We start from the raw sequence: 24527 nt of genomic DNA, 5'->3' as shown, positions 1-24527 counted from the left end.
TAATTTTTACATATCGAGGGCTATCATAATGACCGAAATGGGTCTGGCCTAGCATTTTTAATTAATGTAATTAAATTACTCGATTAAATTCAGCGAATGAAACATTGGAAACTCAATGAACTAGTCTCCCCACCCCATTTCTATTAAGTTTTAATTCGCATATCGTTGTCCTTATGATCTTCCATCGTAAATACTCAGTTACAAATGGATATCATCGATTTTCGGTGTAAGCTAAACTGTTCGAGACTTTAGCGAGTATTTCAATTATACAATGGTGGAAACTCAGTCTAAATTTGCGAGAAACGTTAAAATGAATTGGTCTATGTCGCTGTCAATGGGGGCCAGAGGACAGATTACTAAAGCCGGCGTCGTCTTTGATATTGTGTTTAGCTTGGGGCACGCTACTCTCCGAGACTAATAGATCTTAAGTTTCAATTAAAAGAAACAGTCGTAAAAATATGGATACGACGTCTCATTGTCTATGCCTTCCCCTTGACATTTTGAACGAGAGGACAACTTAATTACACCCGGTATCATCCGTGGAATTACTAAACGTTCAAGACTGGAGGTATATTTACGTGCTGGTATTTATCGTGTCGAGAAATGGCCCATAATACTATACTGTTTTAGGACCGTTTCGCTAAAAAAACCTTCTAGAAATGAGATTCAAAGTTATAATTGCAGCAATTATGTAAATTGAACTAGGATAAAATCAACCCCGATTAAGTTTGTGTCGTGGATGAATAGCCATTATAGGTTTCAGTGAGATCATACTTCTGCATAGGGTCGTTCTTAGCTTTCTAGTATGGCTAGATTCATAGGTTTATAAGATATGTTCCATAAGAATGACACTACCTACACTTCGTATTGCTAGAGACTTATTGAGAGTTAGTTCGAGAACGACGCGAGAATTGACTGCACTGGGTTTGCAGTCCCATCTTAATCCTTACTCTGTACTAAGCCTTTGACAGCGCCTCACCAGGCGTCTATTTACGAGAATCTATGAAGTTTCACTCACGTCCCTTCATAACAAGCTCTCAGAAAGCATTGACAAACTTATGGAACATACATATCTTATGAACTTATGGGTTGCGTTCAAAAATTCAATGCCAGTTGTGCTGAATTAAACATCTAAAATTTGATTTATACAGAATATCTTTCAGTATTTGATTGGTCTTCGCAATAATTAATCAATGGAAGTTGTTATTCGAATATGTTATAGACCCCGTTATATGACATTGGAAATATACCCACCATATTTCAATTCTATAAATCATTCCCATCAATTACAGCTCTGAAAAAAGTGATACAACGTTAACTAATTATAACCGTTAGATTCCCCAACCAACACACAGAAAACACATGGCAACTTTGTCCGTGCCTGGAAGGTAAGGGTTGTCTAGAAAACGTATTCACGCAACTTTACGATTTAAGCGTAGGTAGGTACGTAGAACCAGAAGTAAGATGAGAATAGAAGTGAAGGGCTCTAGCATTGGTAGTAGATCCTGGCACTAGTGAACAAATTTGAGGATTTTATGCCGCTTGCATCGCGCCTACACTACAGAGAAAAAAATTGGTCGAGTTCCAAAAACATTTCCTACCCCCTTCCCCTGAACCTAAAGCCACGGAATACGTACGCTTGTGCTTGAATCTAGTTCGGTCGTCTACCGCCACGAGCGTCTCACGTTTTGGAGGGAAAATTCAGAAACCGCTACTAGAGGGCCAACCGTTGGTGTGTTATCAATAATATTCACTTTCGCCGAGTGAAGAATTTGGTTAGCTCAGTACTTCTAGTCTCATCTCACTTCTGGTAGAACTTGGCTCTAAGAATTTGAAATAGGCGTTGAGTAAAGGGGGTAAAAAACAATTCGCCACCCACCCCCCAAGTGAAAATAGAGGGATTATAAAATATTCTATAGCGGTTACTTCAGTAATAATACGGTTCCATACTTCAGTCATTCCCGAAAACCGCGAACTCAAGATTTAAAAGTGAACTATATCATTTGACTGTCAATTTTTCTAATCGAACGTTGGAGGTAAAATTCAAAGTTTTTTTTTAATACGGAATTTTATTTTTCTACCTTCCTACTTGGAACAACGAAATCTCCTTGTTAAGACTTACTTCGAGAACACGGAAAAAATTGTATTATCGCTTCAACTTCTAATCGAGATTACCTTTTTTTTATCTGTTCTCTATTATTTTGCTAGAATTAATAATTTCGAACTTGCAAAAAATTTGAGGAACTCCGAGGTCAATTGGTGTAGATCTTTCTTGTATGTATTTTATCAGTGGGCGTATTTACCATGGAATTTTAATTTTAATAATGCCTTAGGTTATTTGATATAATTTTTTTTTCTTCTTCTTCTATTGGTGCGTGGTTTAGGTTAATTTGTTCGCAAGGATACAAAACTGATTATAATAAGAAGAAAAAAAAATAACAGATAAATCCGTCTTTCTGATAATAACGCTGCATTTATCTAGTAAAATATAATTTGGTATGGGAAGTGTTCGAGCACTTGACATATTACATGTGTATTTCGTAATGCGTAGAATCAAGAATAGTTAAGCATACAGTGGAAATAAGACGTCATAGCAAGGATAATTAAGAATTGTGTTGTAATTAGATACATTGAGAAATTATAGTTAAAATATGAAAACAAATATAGCTAGGCCAATCAGCCATATGGCAATATAACTTTTATACTAGTTTGTAATACGCGTGTTAGTGGAAATAATTTCTCTTTTAATTGCATCTGGTATATTTTAAAATGCTAACAATTAATGGTATCATCATTCTGCCAAGATTAGAAAATTAGTTGTTTCGTTTCTACATCTCTCTTGAACCTATCTGTTATTTATATACTAACTTCATACCAAATGTCGGTTTATAAGATTACCACGAATATCCCTTTTAGCTAAATCTATGATATATATTAAAGGTGCCTCTTAATTTTGCAGAAGAGGCCAGTTTAAAATTTATCGTTATAATCCCAAGAAAATATCGTTATAAGAAGTCAAACCTAATCAAATCTTTCATTTTTAAAACTGAAATTAAACCCTTGAAGACGTATTCAAAAATTTTATATCGATCAAGACCCTAACTAGATTCTTGTCCACTGTAAAACTAATATGGCGAAGGCTTAAATACAAGTTGTTCGCGTCTTTTAATGTATGTAATTAAGCCTTCCTCTCACTGGTTTCATCGTAACAGACGTTAAGGTACAAAGGTCGTCTACGTGGTCTAATTTATATATTGGTAGAAAATTTATATTCTATTTAATTCGGGAATCGAAAATTTCTTAAAAACTTAATTTTCCCAGTTAAAAATAACCCCTTAAGACATTTTTCCCATAAAAATAATATACGATGTATAATATCCCTGGGCTCCATTAAAGAAGTTTTTAATCTAACGCGATATCAACAGCTTTAAAAGAAATGGATATTTTTTTACATATAATTTTTATATGATGATGACCTTTTGGTTTGACCTTTTTTTCGCTCGCACGCAGACGATTATATAATTTTCTAAGATACCTATACGCATGTATGTATACCTTGCATTTTTCACAATGCATTAACATTAAAATCCCATAGCGATGATATCACAAAGATTTTACAAAGTAAAAAGAAGTTTTGTTTTTTTTCTCTCTTTAAATTTGTGATTTACTTCGGGATAACAGGGTCCCCTGTATGCCATAAGTTTCAGTTTTTGCCTTCAGTTCAGAATCTGGGTCATACTTTTGAAAATAAAGCGCTTGGTGCGTACGAGGTATCGTTCAAAATGAACTAAAAGTGACTGATAAAAGAAAAGGGAATATATATCTATAGGGAAACTATTGCCAGAGGGTGTCAAGATAGAAACCTCGAATAAATCCGCCCGCATCAATTTGAGTGAAGTGAAATTTAATTCGCAATTTTCATGGCGTTAAGAATACCGATTAACTATAAACTTGTAATCCTATAATCTGTGAAGTTGATTAAACCGTAGTTATAAAATATTGTTTAACTAAAACTCTTTAGAAAAAAGGTGTTTACATAATAGTGGAGGAGTCTGAAACGTCGTCAGTAAAGTTTTGCATCATATTAGTAAAGAAAAAAATGAAGCAGTCGACAGAGAGTTAAGGTTTTTGTTGAACTGTAACGTTTTTAAATGTTAAAACTCTCTCATTCAGAGTCACGAAAGTCACGACTGCGTTCGCGTGACTCTAACACGTGATATATGCAATCATTTTCTCATTGCAACAATTGAATTGCGTAATCTATTTTCAAACATACCTTCTACAACTTAAGATTTATCTACTTCTGTTAATTGCCAAACTTGGGGTGTAAAAACTCGATTCAAATTTATATGATCAGGGTAATTTGGTTCCATGTAGGAGAAATATGACCGTGGATTGGTAATTGGATATTGACTGAAAAACGGCAAGCCATAATTTTAATATAGAGACAATATAAGAGTTGATTGGTATGCGTAATACATATAGAGCTATGTCTTGAATATCCTTAGATGTATAAAAAATAAATCTTACCCGTTAGATTTACGATGTAAACTGCCATAAATTACATTAGGTAAATTCCAGAAATTTTCTAAGCCTTGCCTAAAAACTCGCTTTCTCTGAACGCGTAGAAAGTACATATTATGTAATTCAAAGCTAAGATTAAATCGGTTTTCATTTGACTGTTAAATTTAAATTTAATTTAGTAAAGCGTAAACGGCTTATAGAACGTTGTTAGTTGCAATTAAATTAATTATAAAATCATAACCGTGACGAATGAAGCTCAAAAAATTTTTAATTACGTGTACAAGTACTCCCTTCAGATGTCAGGCTATCATAATTAAAAATTAAAATATTTGTACTTAGGGCATGAGATTGGAGCATGTTAGCAATTAACATATCAATTGTTCATGCGCAAGTTCTTCATTAAAACTTGTTTGGCATATACTGTACGTGTAGTTAACTCAAAAATCCTCCAACATTGCGATACGTTAAGTGCATTAAACTTAAATCAATTCACGATTAAATTTAACACTATAGATTTTAATTTCTTGATTGAAGGGGTTGTAATTTCAAGGTCATATTCCTAAACACTGGAAAATACACGTGTGGTTTTTGATATGTTTCTTAATTTTCGAGATCGCCATTCAAAATATTTTACCGAGTCTTTATCTTCATCTTTCGATCTTGAGATTGAAGTTGAGACTCGAACAGAGCGAAGTTCGTCAACAAATTATGAGTTGATTGGCATGAAGGTAAAATGAAACAACTACAGACGCAGCGGGGAAGCGTGGCAAACATTATACTATAAGTAAAGGGCAGTTGAATATATCTGAAGTGAAATTTAGTGAAAACTAGAAAAAAAAATAGAAATTGGGTTACAACAAGAAAAAAATCTGTATTTTTGAAACTTTAGTCATGGAATAACAACCACTTGCTTAATATATTTTAAAGTTCCATCATAAGCCAATCATACTCTCCACAAGTATGGGTCGAAACAATATTAATCAAGAGTGCTCGTGGTGTTTATAAAAGCGTTTGTTTCTCGCAAAAGGAGAGTTTCTCAATGGCGTATTTTCCAGAAAGAGAAAACTGTAGTTCAAGCTCAACTTTTCCCTAAAACTTCTAAGACTAGCAGACGACCCATCCTTTGAAGTATCAGACTAACTTACAAATTATTTCTCGACTATAAACGCAGTTTACATAATATTTTACACATCTAATTCTCCACCAAAAAAACCTGTACATCGTTTATCATATGTGTTTCTCTTGGGAGAAATTCTTTCTTAGATTTTATATTTTTTATTGGTTTTAGATTTCAAAAATCGCCCTACGAGGAAGATATCCGTGACAGGTTTTAAGCCTTGTAATAGCTATGTTTCACATTATGAGAAAGTTAAAGCGGAGAAAAGGAAATATGATTTATGAAGCATTTATACAAAACGAGGGGATGGTATTAGCTATAAAAATTGTTTAAAAGCTTCAGGTACTTTATTGCACATTTTTTTTGGGAGGTCTTATATGGATATATAGTCATATTTTATAATTTTTGAAATTACTCCGATGGCTAGAGGAACAACGTTATATTATATGTTTGAATTATAACTAGATTCAATGTTTATTATGACACATCGCATTTATCTTATGAAAATTATGACTAGAGGTTATCTTTTGCATGAATTCCTTCAAGATGTGTTTATATAAGAGCGTATTGATTGATTTCGAGTTGTACGATACGATACGAATTTCAACGCGCAATAAATGGATTAAAAGCTCAACTAAGGCGCTAGAATTATTAGTTCACATTACGAGTTTCTGCTTGAGAATTTCGATACTTGTAAAATATATAAGCAAGGACGTTTTTGGTCTGGGATAACCAATTATGATCTGCGCACAACATTACGTCACGATGTCCTTCACAGAAAGGCCTAACGCGTGGGCTCTGTAGGGGAAACTTATTTTCTCGTATCCAATTTCTATTTTCTACGCTTGTCCTTTCGATAAACAAAAACAAATGAATAAATTTACCCCATAAGTTGAACTTACGTCATTCACAATATATGCGTAATGTAGTCAAGGCTACGCGGAGTTCTACATAATGAAAATTATCCGTAGGAATGAATCTCTAGACTAAAGGCATCGTTCAGTCACGCGATATTAACTGCACACCGAGATTAATTTGGCCCATCGTATGATTTAGGGTTTGTTTAAATTTCTAAACTTATAATTTCGCTTTTAAAAATCAGTTCGTTCTTTTTCTTAGCTCGTGTAGAGACGTTAAAGGCTCCAGGCTGATTCCTAACTTTCTCTCTCTTCCCATTCCCGGTTCCCGTGCAAAACTTAACTTCTTACACACTCTGGCTTCGAAACCTTCTCGCGGTAGCCTTCGTCGAATCTAATCAAGGACCCTTTTCTCAAACAAATTCGTCGGCGTAGAAAATTGCACGGGTTGGGGTAAGGAATAGGGAGGAGTGGGTGCAGTAGTTAACGGATAATACAAGTACAAAATATCGTAAGTACTTGGACTGAAACGCGCAGCTTCTCTCAACATGGTACTATACCAAAGAAAACATGGCTTTTCCATGTCTTACGCGAATCAGCAATTTAATGTAGTTTAAGGTCAAAAGGCACCATGTTTAACAGATATTTGCGCAATGTGGCGCTAGTTACACTAACAAATAAGTTTAGCAGTGCCTTAAGGACTCTTTTTGTAGTTAATGTATGCATAATCAATCATAGAAGGCCCGGACAGATCCAAATGTGATAATAATAGTCTTGGTTGTCCCTAAAATTTGTCAACTGAAAATGTAAATTGGAAATATTGGCGCACTGTTATAAGAAACAGTTTACATTTAGATGTTTGCAGCAAAGAATCGCAACCATTTGCCATGCACAAACATGATATCTAACCAGTATGTTTTCAATTAAAAGCAATCTTATTGAAAATTAGTTACAATGTTTTTACATTTTACTTTCGAAGATAAATCTTACCGGTCGTTCGAAAATGTTATTACCCTTAAGGTAAATTTTAATATACGGTGAATGTGAAAACAGTTTGCAATAAAAAATATTCTCCTTCAAAATAATATAGGGAAAGAGCTGTCCCGCGTGATCTTGTTAAAATTTAGGAATAGCAAATTAATTTTATCCCAATTAATAATTAAAGCATTTCCCTTTTAATCCTCGCACATTTTTATCAGGAAATGACGTTAAGTTGCTTTTAATCAGTGGGTGTTGATTCGTGTTTAGCCAGTTTTTCGCAGTGGCGCGAGCATTTCTCGTCGAAGCTCCGCATGTAACTCGGTTGGGTCGGTCCAATGAAATATTAGGTTAGCGAAAATTATGACGAATTGACTTCGGATAAGCGAGAGCGGGGTTGATTTAATTTAAAGGAATTGAAGGAAGGCAAGACTTAAAAAAAATCGTGGTAATGCCGGCGGAATTTGAAGAAGAAAAAAAAAGTAAAACTAAAAGCGTTAGACTTATATGTAGTAAGGTGTTAAATGTATTGGTTGTGGAATATTCTACGGTGGTCCTCAGAACTTTATATTTTCGCGGTTTAAAATGGTATGGAATTAAAATTAAAAACGCGACTTCGATTTACTTGTCCAAATATTAGGATATTGATGATCCAAGAGGCGATTGCCAGACATTCAAATGAGAGAAACAAGTCTAATAGGTTCTAGGGTATTTTTAACCTTCCATTCATTTGAAATTTATAGATTTTTATATACTTAAAGTATTTTAAGTGATTAAAATTCCATTTTCTAGAAAACAGGTTTTCTTGATTGGTTTCGTCTATTTTAAGCTGCTAATATCGCTCGCAATTCAGTTGGATATAATTAAAAATTATTAGCTATTTCAAATTTGAAATGTTTTCACGCAATTTTTAATGGATTAAATGTTTGTATCTATGAAAAAACGTTATTAATTTGATTACTGAAGCATCCAGGTGATGAATGAATATCAAATGGTGGAAACATTGTAACGTAATATGGCTTCGTAGAAAGAAACGGCTCGTATTACTACACGGCACTGTACCGTAGAAGTATAGACCTCTTAAACATTGGTGGTGAATAAATTAATGCTCGAGTAATTTAATAAGTATAATAGCGTGCGCCGAGATAAATTTTAGCAAAGGTGAAAACAAAGTTCTGGCGTTTTAGTCAACCTTGGAGATCGTGATGGATTATAAATCCTTGCCGTAGTTGTACCCTACAGGTTTTTAAATATTTTCCCCGTACAACTTCTTAAATGCTTAGTTTTTGAACCGTTGAGCGTCATTTAAATCTAAAAGAAAAAAATCCTCGAAATAATTTTGTCACCTTCACGTAAGAATTATTTTGCGTAGAGGAACATTGGAATGCGGATGATTTGCAAATAATTAAAGGCTTCTTAATAAGAACACTTTCAGGTTTTAGCATAAAGAAATAATTCTCTACATAAGTATGGGGCATTTGGAAGTGTGCTATGAGCATTAAAACTAAAGAGTTTAAAGATGGTGTGTTTCTTGTGGAAGAACATCTCCTGGAAACACAAACTATGAGCTCCTATCTCTATATTTTCCCGTAACCAAATTCGACCCAAGAAAGTCATCACAGTATGTGAACGTTTAAACGAAGATACTGCACCATTCTGCAGTGTAAATTGTCTCGCTTGGATAATGAATGCCAACGGGAGACCAGTACTTGCGCATTCGAAGGTTATGGTGTAAAGGAAATTGTTGTTTCATCGCGTTATTCATTGCACAATTGTTCCAAAGTTAATTAGCAGATCTTAAATATTGTTTTAATTAAACCAAAGCGATCAAACCAGCGAAAGGACTTATAAGGCAATATTAAAGAAAGGTTATTAATTGTGATAATGATATATGAAGACGGTCACGGAACCACGTTCCTTTGGTATAGCAAAAAACACATGGTACAAAGACCCTGCATTGTGCGATCATAGTCGCGACCCTCATATAGCGTAACGCTTAGATTGTAAAAATCTTAGTCGAGATCGCGAAAACTTAATTTCCATTAAATGACACACTTAAACTTCACCCGCGGCAGCGCAATTACCCAAAAGCTGCTACAGGGATGCCGTAACAATAGGGTATAAGCCAGATGTAATAAACGTTTATCGCCTGTTAATTCGCACCAAGATATAGTTTACAACAGAAGTAAGTTGTGCGATATTCTCCAGCATTTCGCGTAGCTTATGATTAGAACTATATGCCTTTTGGGTTACATGAAACCGAGAAAAATCATTGTTAAGTCTGAATGTATTAACTTTGAGTTAATATGCTTAAGTTATATTAAATATAATAGAGGAATATGATTGTAGTTGATAATTACACCGAGCATTGGAAAATACTAAAAAAAATAACCCCGCGGACATGAGAGGCAAAAGGAATAAGGCGTCTTTGTAGGAGACCAAATTGCGTACGCCAACGGAACATTACATCAGGTGTAAGACAATTTCGAGTTTAATTTAAAATATATTACTAGAAGATTTTTATATATTTGAGGGTATAATGTTAGACACCTCGGCTAATAAGATATACAGTTCGAATGTTCCGTGTCGAATTACACAAGGACCGACTGCACCGGGGTATATAATAAATAATTTCTGGGAGGTATTTTACTTTCCCCCATTTTCTTATAATTTTGTTTTATTTTTCTAATATAATTTTATATAAGCGCGCAATCTAGATGGGTAACTCTTAATAACCGGCTATATAATTATAATTAGCAATCAGCCATGTTTATTGGAACGCAGGTTTTTTGGTTAAGGTTACGTTTACATACCTGAATTTCTAGTTTTACGCGAGCCTTTTTTTTCTGAATATATTTGTAATTGCAAACATGGTGAAGTATACAATGTAACGTATAACTTCGATACGGAAGTTTCTACGTCTGAGTCAAAATAAATAAATGAATTGAATTGAAGTGACGTGTTTTATGGCCTAGTAGGGTTATTGGTCATAGACCTTAAGAAACAAAAAATATTTTCCCCCCAAAAAATAAAATATCATTGGAAAAATGCAATGACAAGATTTGTAGCAAGCATCCACGGAATATTTTTGTTTTACATTGCGTTTCGAAAAGGGTATGCATGTAAAGAGAGAAAAAACCAGCACCAAATCACTTGCCATATTTCCAAAAGATTAACTTCAAAATTCGAGACAAGTTGAGGGACCCTCCAAGTTTGAATAAAAAAATCTGCGCGTACAAACCTGGGCTTATTAGTTATTACTACAGTATAGTAAGGTACGTGCATAGGGCTTATTTGAGTTTGAGACAGATTGACGGAAACGGGCATAAAGAAAAATCCAAAGATTTAGCTAGGTTCGAAGCTTACTCGCGTTTTTTGAAGGGTATTCGTGTCTAAAAGCTCTCAAATGTCACGACTTTAAAGCAAAAAAACTTCTCTCGTGTTAAAACTCAATAGATTTCCAATCCTTATCTGCGAGCTCGAAGTGCGGTAAAGCTTAGACTATTTCGATGGCATTGCGGTACAAGTTCTTATCGAATATAAACTGTATTGCCACTTTTAAACAATGAAAGTGTTGCCAATGCTAGGCACGAGCTGGCATATATTTTAGTTGAATAAGTGCATGGGGCCCCCTAGCAGTTATTCGTTTGTTCGATTCAATCCCATACATACATACGTACGAGTATAGTGTTTTTCAATTTTGGATAACTATATAACAATTTCTAAGAGAGGGGTATAAAAGTCTTATTGGTTCTTGAACCCCAGAGGGTTATTTAATTCTACATTTTATTCCTTTTGCAGGTTTAAATTACTTTAGTATCAGTTCATTTTATTTGATCACGAGAACCGTGTTACGCCTCAGTGACAAAGTATTTAGTAGCACGGGAAATGTCAGATTGTACCGACGATTACGTGTGCCTTTTTACCCCAAATTGATAAATAAATACCACACAAGTGGTAATCTCGCCGGAAGAAAAATAAATTAAGGAATAGTTACATACCCGATTCTTGTAGTTGTGTAGATATTAGATTAATATCACGGTTGATTTGAACGGTTATATTTCATGAATAAACTCTTAATGTGCATGTTAAAATTGCCACAGTGATCTTCGCAATGGGACTTTGATCGCTGAACATCAATTTCAAAGACGTTTTAGAACCATGAGACCAAAAATACTTATTTTTTATGTTTAAACGCAATTTTTTTTAAATAAAAAAACTTCAAAAAATTAGACATTCGCCTAAAACAAATTTTTGGGACGAGAAATATTTAACTTTTTAATTTTGACGATGGACAGAAATGTATAATATACTTTAAATTCAAATTCTAGAACAGATATTATTTATATCGCATTTCATCAAAATGCGACATGCATTAAATTTAGGGGTTAAAATCCTAACCCACTCGTGCCTACAGCACAAAAATAAAAAACAGGTAAAACGTCGATTATACGCCGACAAATTATTGTATAATCTTATAGTAACCGTGACCAATAATTACTAAAAAATTTAATTCACTTAATTACTCGCAACCTGCGCCTTTAATAAAACCTAATATCAGATCCGTAGGCTGTGATTTCGCAAAATAATTAGTAATTTAACAAAAGGATCACGTGCTAAATTTCCTATTCAAAAAAGGCGTAGAAAATAATGATATAAGTCCCCCAAAGATGTTATAGAAGGATTTTTAATATACATCCTATTATACGGTCTATTCTTTATTATATAAATTATAGACCGTGTAATAAAAAGTTTACATTTTTATAAAGAAACATTAGAACTCAGCAAAACCCCCTAGACTTATAAGTGGTGTGAAGTTATTCCGCAACTTTTGTTTTAAACACTTTTTAAAGTACTAATTCCTAAAGATAAGGTGAACTGTAAATGTAACAAAACATCCTTAGTGATTTGGTGACCAAAATTCGCCATATAATTTAGGATACTTCAAAGCACGTGTAAACACTTTAACTTCGCGGGTGACAGTTGAACTGACCAAGTAAGTCAGTCGATCAGTTAGTGAGGGAGTTGAGTGCTTTTCAAAAAATAAAGTGCTCAGACACTTCGATATCTCTATGAGAATTAACCCAAACATAAACAAATTTGCACTGTTCTGAAATCAAGCTTTGGTCAAACAGAGTTGCGGTTTAGGATTAGGAGAAATTAGGCAATATTTCACCGTCCCTTAGAAGATTCGGAGAGACCAATGGGGTCCGTTCGTAATCATTAGACTATTTAGCCTGGAGCATTGGCAACTGTACCTGTAAATTAATAGTTGCTGTCTTTGTTCGAAGCCGACCTTCTCCTCGGTTTTATTTTTTATGACTGGTAAAGACCATTTCCAGCGCGTGCTTACCTTCCCCTTTAAGATGAGAAGATCGTTTTCGAAATATCCCTACAAGGCAGATGGTATTAAAAAGATGAACACACCAAAGTTAAAATTCTTCGCAATAAACGATTTTTTTCAAAGGGAAGTATTCATTATCTTTCGAGAATGGGTTTTTTTCTCGTACGTATCTCCATTGAGAACGATTTAAAGGAATTAATTAATAAAGCTGAGTAGGAGCGAGTTTTAGCGCCTTTGGAGCACGAATTCAAATGAAAATACCAGTTCAAGAGCGGCATCGTCTAATCATGGTAACAGATTAAATTATTATCTACCACTACGGAAGGTACCATGTTAAATGAAGAGAGATAATGCTTTTAATAGTGGAAACGCAAGCTGGTTTCAAAATTAGATAATACCGAGTCGTATAGATTTTGGGCAAAGCAAAAAGGGTCTATGACAATTATTTTTCTCATAAACAAGTTTACTTCAAAGTTAAAGTAATCTTTTTCTTCTTTTTTCATATAAGTAATGAAGTTTTCAAACTGGAACTGTGTTTCTATCTACAATATTTAAAAAGTACTTAGCTCGCTGACGTCTTTGGCGTTAGCAAACATTGTGAGGCAAATGATGTTGGGATATTAAAATTATTGGATGACTTGTACCATAAAAACGGACCCATAGAATTTCATACCACAAAGTTACAAATTTACTTTTCCTAATACTTTTTTAATAAGAAACTGTTTTTGTAGAAAAGACTTGAAAAAGTAAAAGATAAATGGACAAAATTATTTGGCTGAAGTATCAGGTATTAAAATTTTCAGCTTTAAAGACACGCTTAGAAAACATAAGAGGTTGTTAACTCCAACATCAAAAGCGATATTAGAAAAACAAAATACACTTATTTTATTGCATGATCTTAGGTCCAGGTATTTTTTGATGGAATCGTTGTAAATAAGGGTTACTCGCTTAGCCCTAAATCATTCTCCTCCATTGAAATACAGCGTGCATAAATAATAACCCTGGTATCTCTCAATCCCTTTCCCGAAAAATGTAATTTAAGTAAATAGATTTTTTTCTCCTTAAAATCTTTACGAGAACTTACAAGAATAAATTACAAAATAACGAATTCACGCCGTCAAAATAACAATAGTTCTATCAGTCATCCGTATCGCGAAAGGGCGCGCGAGTAAAAACCTCATAACAAAAAACATTACAGATCATTTTGTTCCAATGCAAGGTGGCGTACGCGTAATACTATCTCTAGCTTTATAATACCGCTGCGTATCAGTTTAAATGGAGGTTATGCATGTATTTGACTGCTAAACTTTCATTTCCTGCGCTTTTAAAGAGCCAGTATCGTGGAAATTACGATACGAAACAAATAGGTTTAAGATTTAAATAAGATGCCCATGCTACTTCCCCTTTAAGAAATCCCCTGGCTTTCGCGTCTCAAATCTCGAACACATTTGTTTCAAAGCCGTCAAAATTTATGTTGATCCCCGGTGTCTGATAGCCAAGACATAAAAAGTGGGAAGAAATGAAAAAAAGGTTCTTAAAAGTCTCCCCGTATCTTAGATAAGAATAATGCGAATTTTTGGTGAATTTTTTTTCCTTCTTTATAATCCACAAGGGAAAAATCTTATTGTATTTCTGATTTGCAGTGAACATTATAGACTATAAACCTTTATTTCCTCCCCTTTATGGTATACGGAAGTAGAGCGAGGATAAACCTCGAACGATAATGGTTTCTGCAGCTAGCTAGGTCTCTGAATTGTATGTGGTATCTGTTTCTAATCAATTCCCGGTGAAACAACGATACGACTACCACAAAAGCTAAATAAAACTAATTTATTCCTTAACAAGATATTTACGAGGTTTTCTTTTTTTTTTACCTGAACATTCCTAAAGCTCGCCATGATATTTGGGTGATTCGATATAGAATTAGGCCTCGGGCTTCGTGGGTTTTAGAAAGAATTATATTTATATTTTACGTGGAGGAAGGCTTATAAAACCCAAAGCTTAAATGACAGTTTTACGGGTAAGTGGGAAGTGTCGTGATTGGCGACTTTTAGAATACTTTGCTTATTTAAAAAACGGTTTAAAGGGAAATTTATTTAAATTTTCCATCAACATATACGAAAGATTTGTATGTACTTAATCATAAGAATCTTAACTTGCTTTTTAAATTTAATACCAAAACAATTCAAGCATTTATACTTAATACAAAAGAAATAGAATCGTTGCCTCGCGATAGAGTTTTCGACTAAATCAAACTATAGACATAGTCTGATGGTGCATTACATTACCTTGATCTCCTTGCCCAGAATAAATTCAACAAATCATATTAGTCAGGATTAAAATCTACTCTTTTCAACAACCGGCATGCTGGAATTTTACCGGCTTCCAACTAATCCTGATAGCGTAGGTAAAAGGCTATTTCTATGACATACCACGGCGAGGGAAATTAATTAGGCATTAGTACTGTCTGCGCTACAAAGTAAGGTAGACACGAATCGATAAATTTTCGACGATTTGTGTCTCATATATCGACCTTGATTTTTTTCTTCACCTCCGTTTTTTAAAATTTTTCACTGGCGATTTTCTTTCAAGGTTTCGTATACGTAATAGGCCACGCGACATTTTAGAGATCTTAGAGTGTGTAGACGTACAATATAGATCACGTGTATGTGTGATACATAAATTAACGTTGGCCTCATATTTTAGGAGTAATAGCAAAAGTTCATAGATAGAAACAAAAAGTATACTTCTTTCACAGTTCCAAACCTTTGACTGTAGACGCCATGAAAAATAGAAGCAAAAGACTCACCTCTCAACCTCAACACGAGCCAACATATCAGAAAGATTTTTGTGGTCAAAGGTTTATTGTAAATAGTACTCCATGGTGAAGATGCAAACTTCAATAGAAACTCTACCCTCCATGCTGCTTTTTGGCGCCTGCGCTGAAGTCTTTTTTGTATTATGAGAGTGCGCAGAGACGGCAATATATCAACCTCTTTGTACGTTCCGATACTGAGGGTTGCCTACCCTATTTTTTACGTTGAAAAGGTTTTTCGAGGAGCCTATTCACGAGTATTCCGTGTGCTACGGAAGCAAAGGGGGTAGACACTATGCTGAGACGTAAAGGGGATTTTCATATAACACGGCGCGAGCAAGCTTCAATGAAGTATACTTTTTGTTTTATCTATGAACCTTTGGTAATAGAGGTACCGTCTGAAGAGATGGCCAACAACGAAGGTTTACGCTTTCTAGTATATAGTTTTGTATAACGCCAACTTCAGCCATTTTTGATCGCGTGCAATGTACGATCGAGATGGTGCTCCTCCGTTTTTTTGTTTGCAATAAAAATTTAGTGTACTTTGGGATCATCAACTATGTTACAAAAAATCAATATCTAATATGATACGATGTCTTTTGTACAAACAAGGATCTATGACTGCTTGGTTTATGTTTGTTTTCTCCTTGAGGGTTGAGATAAAATATTATCTACCTCGTTGTTTTGATAGTTTCGCAAAGGTTTAGTTGAATATACATATTTGAGATCTGAAAATATATCCATTGATAGACTATATGATATCGAACCATTTTTTAGCTTGGCAGGCATTAGATTAAAGATAATAAAGATGAGGACAAAACTATGTATATGTATATTTAAGTATAAATCTAGTTTAACATGTCATTGAGTATTAAAGTTAGCCCTACAGTTAAAAAATTCCCAAACCACAAGAAATATCTTTCTTAAAATACGGACACAGTATCACGTATTCACAGTAAATTTATCCTTTTTTCTCTCCTAAAATTGAGGGCTAGCGTATTATACTGTATACTTTGGGGTTTACGTGAAAGTTTTAATTTTTCGCAATTACAATTTTTCTTGGATAATTTCCTTGAAAAAGAAATTGAATTTACATCACAATGATTGGTTAGAGAAATTAAAAAAAAAGAGTTAAAATACAGCAACATTTTTATAAATAATAAATCTTTATAAAAAATCGAGGAAGGGCTAGAAGGAGCGAAAAAACGAATGACGACGGCTCGCTAGCTGATTAGAAAGGTAATTTATTGGGTCATTGAAAAAAGCAAACGCGTTCTGTTCACCGTATAAGCTTAATTTTTTTTCTATGGCTTATTCATTTTAATTCGTTTTATACCTATCCGAAAGTTGTGTGTGTCCTACATTGTAGCCTAGCTCGAGTTGAGCCTTAGGCTAGAAATAACATTTCGGAGTCGTCCAAGGGGGGCGGTTACCAAACGGTTCACCATCGTGCTACATTCGAAGGATTATCCATTCGAAAACGACATAGCCGCGCTAAGACTACTCCCGCGAACTCTTTTCCTATTGGTGTACCTTAGACACGTGACCTAGTTTATGGAATCGATCGTTAAAACTAACGGGAGTTGCCCACGTGATTCCAAATTGAGTTTCTCCACAACGATTTTATCTTATGGAAGTCACGGTAGAAGCTCCACCCTGAATTCGCCCAATGGAGAAACCCCTTCGCCCCCTTAGTTGCCATAGTTACGACATATCTATGCTACGGAGGAAAGCGAGAACCGCGCATGTTTACGGAGATGTTGGGCAATATTGCCTCCAGCCCTTCTCTTCCATTGTCCCAATTTCCAATTACCCCAACAATTTTATGTACCGAAGTCACCCCATACCACGCGCTTTACATACAAAATACGTTTTGTGCAAAGATATACAGAGATATAGATAGTTTTACTAAAGGAATCTCATATATTCTATACCGTTATACACGCGTTACTTGAAAATATTTCCATGTCTTCGTACTCCAGTTTCAGGACATACAAATAAAAGGCTGAACAATTGGGGGTTTTTGCTAGATACCACTTATATTTCTAGTTTTTACTGAACACAAATGCCAAATATTTTCAACTTTTTCGCGTCTCGCAATGAAAGGTACAAAGAATAGACACGAAATTATATTGGTTTAACGCATACATAACCACAAATTAGCGTTTATATACTGAAACCCATGCTGAGTCAGAAATCTTAATAATAAGTTTACAAACAATCTCGTTTGGTATTTGATTAAAATATGTTTTTCCCATATTGCTATTATAATTGGAATAGTTGTTTTTATAAAATAATAAAAACAGTACTCAACACTGCCAAGAAATGAATTACCAGCAACACAAATCGAACGAGGGTTTTTCAAATTATAGGTTTCAATTATTTCAAAGAAACTGGAATATCTCGCATTATCATTGCAACCCCCCTACTCACGTGACCTTTAACATTTAACAACTAGTTTATTGGATATATCGAATCATTAAAAACATTTTTTTTTTTCAATTTACACGAACACCAAACCCAAATTGAAAATAAAAAAATTCAGGTTTAACGTCAATCAATATAACCCACTCATCGAGAAGTTACATTCCTAAATTGTATCGAACATTTAAAAAAGGAGGCAGAAATTTAATAGAATTTTACGGGCGAACAAAAATTGATGCGTGAAAACGTTGAAAAGTTTGATTAAATGCAATAGGGACGAACCACTCCCTGTGTTTTAGCGATAATCGGCCGTCACTATCCATATATTCCAAAACTAGCGAGTGAGTTTACACACGAGTGTGTAGGATTCTGACATCTTGAAAGCTCATATTGTATTCGTTTCCTCTATAATCAATCATGCTCTACTTGCCCCTTACTAGTATCGACGTCAGAAAAGTAAAATAGGCAAAGTTTTCACCACAAGTTCACCACCGTTCTTGATCTACGACTTCCTAGTGATGACGGTTTCCCCTAAACGGGTACAGATATATTTGAAAAATCAATAAAAGGAGGGAAGGTAAAGTTAGAATAGATCTGAGCTGAAAAAAGGTAACCTCGCTCCTTCTGGCGCTACTCTGGCGTGCAGCGGGGTAAACATATTTACAGGCGCAGAGACCTAACGTTAATTCCCATAGCCCCTGTAAATGTTTTGCACCTTTATGCACCACGATATTATATAGGTGAAAGAAGGAATTTATAACTTCTGTTTTATTTAGTCAAAACTATGCCCGTTTTACCCATATTTCTTACGTAAGCTCGTGCGAGTTTCACCAATGTACCTTTTGACATTGGCTTCGTATTTATCGACCCAAACCGTCTCCGTCCAAGTAGGGCTCATGGGAACGCAGCGCTAAACCTGAAAGTGCGGCTAGATACAGAAATACTAAAATCTCGAGATATGAAAAAAAAAGAAGGAAGAATTCGTGTAATTTTTTTCGCTGTAGGTGGCCTGATACATTTCGTACTGTCGCCGTTTACAATGATGGATAGCGATTTGGCGAAACCGATTTAGACTAATATCAAATTCGATACATATAGAAGACTATTTCTCAAAATGTATCGAAAACGACTCGCGGTTATTTCATTTTTCTTATTTTAAAAAACTTCCCCCTTGGAAAAATGGTCAGATGTTGAACGCTGACAGATAACCTTTAGGCCCGAAAGAATCATTTTGCCAAAGTTTAAGTTATAAACGTTTAAGGTTCATTGCAGACCCACGCGAGCAACGTAAATTACGCGCTAGGGAACCTTTTCTTAGAGATAACTTTTGGTTTGTTGATGAAACACCAAATAACTAGTTTCATGGATAAAAACAATACACGCGTTGACCTTAATTTTACGGCCACTGCAAACAGCGTAATGTTTAAATTACTACTAACGTTAATTTAATGTCATAATAAACCTCGACTGGCATCATTACGAATACGGGGTTCCCGTGGGTGTTGTTTAGAAGGTCCCGAACTGGCCCCTAAATAAGGGTATACTCAATTAGTAAAAATTTTAATTTAAAAACAGGTCTTGCAAAAGGTTTTTTTTGGCTTACGTTTACTTATTTACTTTATAAGTAAAATTAGTCAATATAATAAGTTTTATCTACGAATGTATCATTGGTATGACAGAGAACAATGAATGACAAAATTTCGTATCTTTTCAAGGACTTTAAAGTGATGGGTAAAGTAAAAAACACATAGTTGCCAACTATAATTGCATTTAAGGTGCAAACTGGTTTCCACAAGTTAAGTTAGAGCTACAATCAACTGTATATATTTAGATAACAATCCAAGTTAAGACTAAATCCATTAAAGCCCGCTTGAATATTTGGGACGAACGTTTACCGACGTCTATTTGCAATATTCCATTTAATCCAAGCTACTTAAATCTAGGACTTGGGAAGAAATCAAATTGTTAAGAGATGCCGATGCCAATTCAATAAGATTTTCTTAGCTGATTAAGTATTGGTTCCCCATTTCGCATTTCCCGAAAGCACCTTTTTAAGAAAACCGTTTACATCACTAAAATCTAAACGTGACGAGTATAGCTTAAACGGAACGTGTTGGGTTCGAGAAAAAGGTCTCGCGAGAAAAAAGGAATGAAATTTGCGCGGCGGTTTGATTGAAAGGCTTGATAGGCAAGAGACAGCTAACAAATGGCCGCCGCCTTCCATCTTGTCAGTGACGGACAAACAATCGCCGCCGCCGCAGCTTTGGGAATCTTCCTAAAACATTTCGAGAACTCGACGTAAATGGAATGCCAAAAACGTCGCGGATTGATCACGACTCGTCTCCGTCGAAGCTACGTTCTTAAGCGCGTGAATATATAGCACGGACGAGGAAGAAGAAAAAGTGAAAATACCATTTAACTCGGCGGTATACCTACACACGGAGCTTCTTTGGAAGTCTTCCGAAACTGTTTAAACAGCGCGAAATTGATTGTGTTTTCTTAACCCAAATTGTCTAAATATTTCGGCTAGGAAAGACTAACGTTCGAAGAGAACGAAATGAAATCACGTTTGTTTCAATTACCCAGCGGAGTAGCAGTCAGACAAAGCCGGGATTTAGTATTCCCGCTCCTATGTATAATCAGGAACAAGATAGACGTTGAAAAAAGTATTTCTTCCAGTCTATAATATATTACATTGGGCAGTAGTCTTAACTCACGACAAGGATCTATGGATTTGGGAAAATATGCACGCAAACAACTCTTGTCGCGAAACACAAATTTTTGGAGACTAGCTATTTTGGGGTTACGTGAGATGATTCTTAAATTATAATCTTTCTATATTAGTTCGTTCAACCGCTTTGTTTAATGGCAAGTTGACTTATGTTTCTTTTTTTTCTGTTGCACAGATGTGGCAAGATATAGAAAGTGTGCTGTTGGGAGAGAACATAACCCACAACGATCAAAGTGGAGGAGGGAAGACCTTAGTATCGTCGGCCAACTCCTGGAGCAGTAACAGCCATGACTCCTTACAATCGACTCAACGGACAGTGTCTCCGGCAACGACTCAACTCAGCGCGGTCAATCCCCCAATGCCACATACTTCAACATCCACAGTTCCTGCCTCAACCCCGATCAGTACCACAATGCCGTGCATAAGCAGGCTGTACGAATTGGGACTCGACTTAGAATTTGCCATGCACGAAAGCACCAGCTTGTACGGAGACGATCCTTCTACAATATACGGTAGTTGTAATCCCCCTTTGGTCAAATCAGAGTTTCAAGACGAGCCCCAACAAAGCGACGAAATGGTTATGGCGAGAATAAGTGATAGCCCGAAGATGGTAGACAACAGCAACGCCGTCATCAACGCGTTGGTGTCGCAATCTAACCAAACGACGAACGCGACAACAAGCGCGATGTTACCACCATACCCAACAAGCTCTGGTCACTCGTGGACAAGCGCATACACCCCTCCCACCATGGTGGTGCCCAGCAGCCAGATGTCACCCCCCGCGTCACCAGAGAGAGCGGGTCAACAACAATTGAAGGGCATCACCTCACTCGAACTTCAAACTCCTTACGTTAGCGCTTTACCGCACGATATCGCGGCCGTTCAAAACCGGGGTCTACAAGGAACTACAACTCAATCCCAACAGAAGCAACAAATACAACAGCAACATCAAAATCCCTTAAGAATGATGACACCACCATCCTCTCCACATTTAGCGGAACTCTTAGCGGGGACAGCCCCGCCCAGGCCGTCCTACCTAACGGTTCAGTTACCAACTACGCAATTAGGGTCCAATCAAAACATGAATGAAGGTGCCAGCAACGCGTTACAAACGATACAATGTCAGCAACAAACGGTGGTGGCCCCTCAACAACAACCTAACTCTACGATAAGTAACCTTCCTCCTCCCCCTTCGACGATGGTTACGGGACCAGGCAAACCTAAAAGGGGAAGACGGAGTTTTGGACGTAAAAAGGTTACGGTACATTCTTGCACCCATCCCGGATGTAGCAAAACTTACACCAAGAGTTCGCACTTGAAGGCCCATCTAAGAACGCATACGGGCGAAAAACCGTATCAGTGCGCGTGGAAAGGTTGTGGTTGGAAATTCGCGCGTTCCGACGAACTAACGCGTCATTTTCGTAAACATACCGGTGACAGGCCTTTTCAATGTCGTTTGTGCGAAAGAGCCTTTTCCAGGTCAGACCACTTGTCGTTGCACATGAAAAGGCACACGACCGTATAGTTTGGGGTATTTATTTAATATGACAAAACGCAATCACCCCATCAAAAATTAACTTTAAAGAAAGCGAAGAACACTAGATTTATCACACGACACTTCGCTTAAATAAACATTTTTTTAAAATATTTTGAGGAAATTACACTCCTAATTGAACTCTTTGTCTTAAAAAAGAAATTCGATAATGGCGCTAGCTCAGATTTTAAGTTGAAACTAAACAAAAACATTACAAACATGGCGTCAAATATTATCCAACAAATACAAATTATTAATCGAAAACTCAAACCCGAGACTGATATGGGATGTCATTTTCGCTAATTATTAAGATGAACATATGAACTCCGTCACGGTTTTTTCTCTATGAATCAAACATTTGCCCCCAAAACTAAAAATGACCTACCTTCCCCAACCCTCCCCTATAACCCAATTTTTACTAAAATTATAAAATAAATATACTTATTCATATATTTTACAAGCACACTAATGTTCTTTCAACAACAGAATATCTATTTCAAATAAAAAAAATCTAAAAATATCGAACAACTTCACATAAACACAAAAACGGTCGAAAATTCCAAAAATAAACAAATTAATAATGAAATATATAAATGTCCTCTTTGTCGAGAAAACATATTTTTGTGAATATCATACGTATTAATCTATGTCGATTTTTCTGAAAAATTAAAAATTAATAATAATTATTGTCCACAAATGAAAAGTTTATATTTTTTTGCGTATAATATTTCTGCCCCGTACTTTCAAACATTCCTTCGATAAATTTACAAATAAAAATAATAATAATAATAATAATAATACAAATAGTTTTTAAAATATAAATTCTGTAAAAAGCAGCTTTAGATTATAAAGAAAAAAAAATTAATTTTAAAATTTATATATAAATTTTGTTGTTTTTTTTTACAATTTATATTCCCCAAAAGTACCTAATGAGATTTTTTTTTTGAATTGTAAATAAGAAGGAATTTATTTAATATAAGATCCGTTTAATTTTGTGTAATTTTTAAATTAATTTTTTATGTTTTAGCAGAAAATTATACATTTTTACACTTGCAATTATTATTTGAGCCTACTTATCCGTATAGCCCTTACATATTACGACCTATACGCTATTTATTTAACGTGGCCGTACGTCAACGGGCCAATCAATATTTCAAGAGTAAAAATTTACATTTTTCTGATTTTAGAAACTATTTTCAGAATTTATAAAAAAAAAAAGCAAAAATACGCAAATTTTGTCAATTTAACGCTAATTGTATAAAATATAACCTAAAACTTCGTATAATTGTATAAAAAATATTTGCAAAGAAAAAAAAAAGATGATATTTGTGTTAAGTCCGAATTTTTGTTGTCTTTAACGCTAAGCGTGCTAGTCCAAAAATCATTAAAAAAAATTAAAATGCCTAAAAAATATTGTAGATATAAAGTGCGCGTGCATCGCCGTTTTTCTTCCCCTTTTATAGCAATTTCACGTGTTAACTATATTTGTCTCTTTTTATATCATTGCCTAATAACGTGGTTGGCTATTGTGGCGCACAATGAGATTTTTCCTGCCCTTTCTACGCAACAAGTTAGCCCCCCCCCCGTTACCCCTCCCCCTTAATTCTAATTCAATGCCCGAAAACATTTTTAAGTAATTATATCTTTGGACAAAAGACAGCCGGAACGATCCTTCGAACAAAGGGCTCATTATCCGTAAATTTTACGAAAAGAAAAATAAATTAATAAAACTTTCTAATAAAAGATCTATTGTGCAATATTCCAGCCATCTACTTAATACGTAAAAATTTTAATTCCCCGATGAATGAGTAATAACAATGATAAAAATATACATATATAAAAATATATAAATATTAAATATTTTTCTCGTCTCCGTCAAGCATGCATTTTTCAACGTTCTTTCGTATTATGAAAAAAAAATGAAATTTCAACAAACTTGTAAACGCGCCATTTTTCTCTCATAGTTTTTCTCATTTTTTATTTACTAGGCTGTGCCATATACTTAATTTTGTTGAAACTTTAAAAAAAAACCGGATGTTAAAACAAATCTCGATTTAAGATAAAGTAATAAACGTTTTGTTTCAAAGTAAATTCGATTTTTTATTTAAATAATAAGAAATTTATACATTTTACCTTACAAAGAAGGAATGAATAGTTAACGTAACATTTACTAAAGTTAAGACTTACATCGCAAAGAAGAGCG

General features: G+C 35.0%; 1 protein-coding gene across 1 annotated transcript in view; it reads left to right on the top strand.

Annotated features, from left to right (window-relative positions):
• The window catches only part of LOC149623618 (uncharacterized), a 31858-nt gene extending 7443 nt beyond the window's left edge, over positions 1-24415 (top strand). Inside the window, exon 2 of the mRNA XM_089852644.1 lies at positions 20966-24415. Within this exon, the coding sequence (XP_089708770.1) occupies positions 20966-22315 (1350 nt within the window). The 3' untranslated portion in view covers positions 22316-24415. The remainder of the gene's footprint in view (positions 1-20965) is intronic.
• The last annotated feature ends 112 nt before the right edge of the window (positions 24416-24527 follow it).

This window comes from Phalangium opilio, unplaced genomic scaffold (assembly GCF_054372755.1).
Source record: "Phalangium opilio isolate 3A_F unplaced genomic scaffold, DU_Popi_V2 ptg000113l_1, whole genome shotgun sequence".
In the NCBI taxonomy this organism is placed as follows: Eukaryota; Metazoa; Arthropoda; class Arachnida; order Opiliones; family Phalangiidae; genus Phalangium; species Phalangium opilio.
Note: the sequence above shows the minus strand (reverse complement) of the source record. Positions and strands in the feature narration are given on the sequence as shown.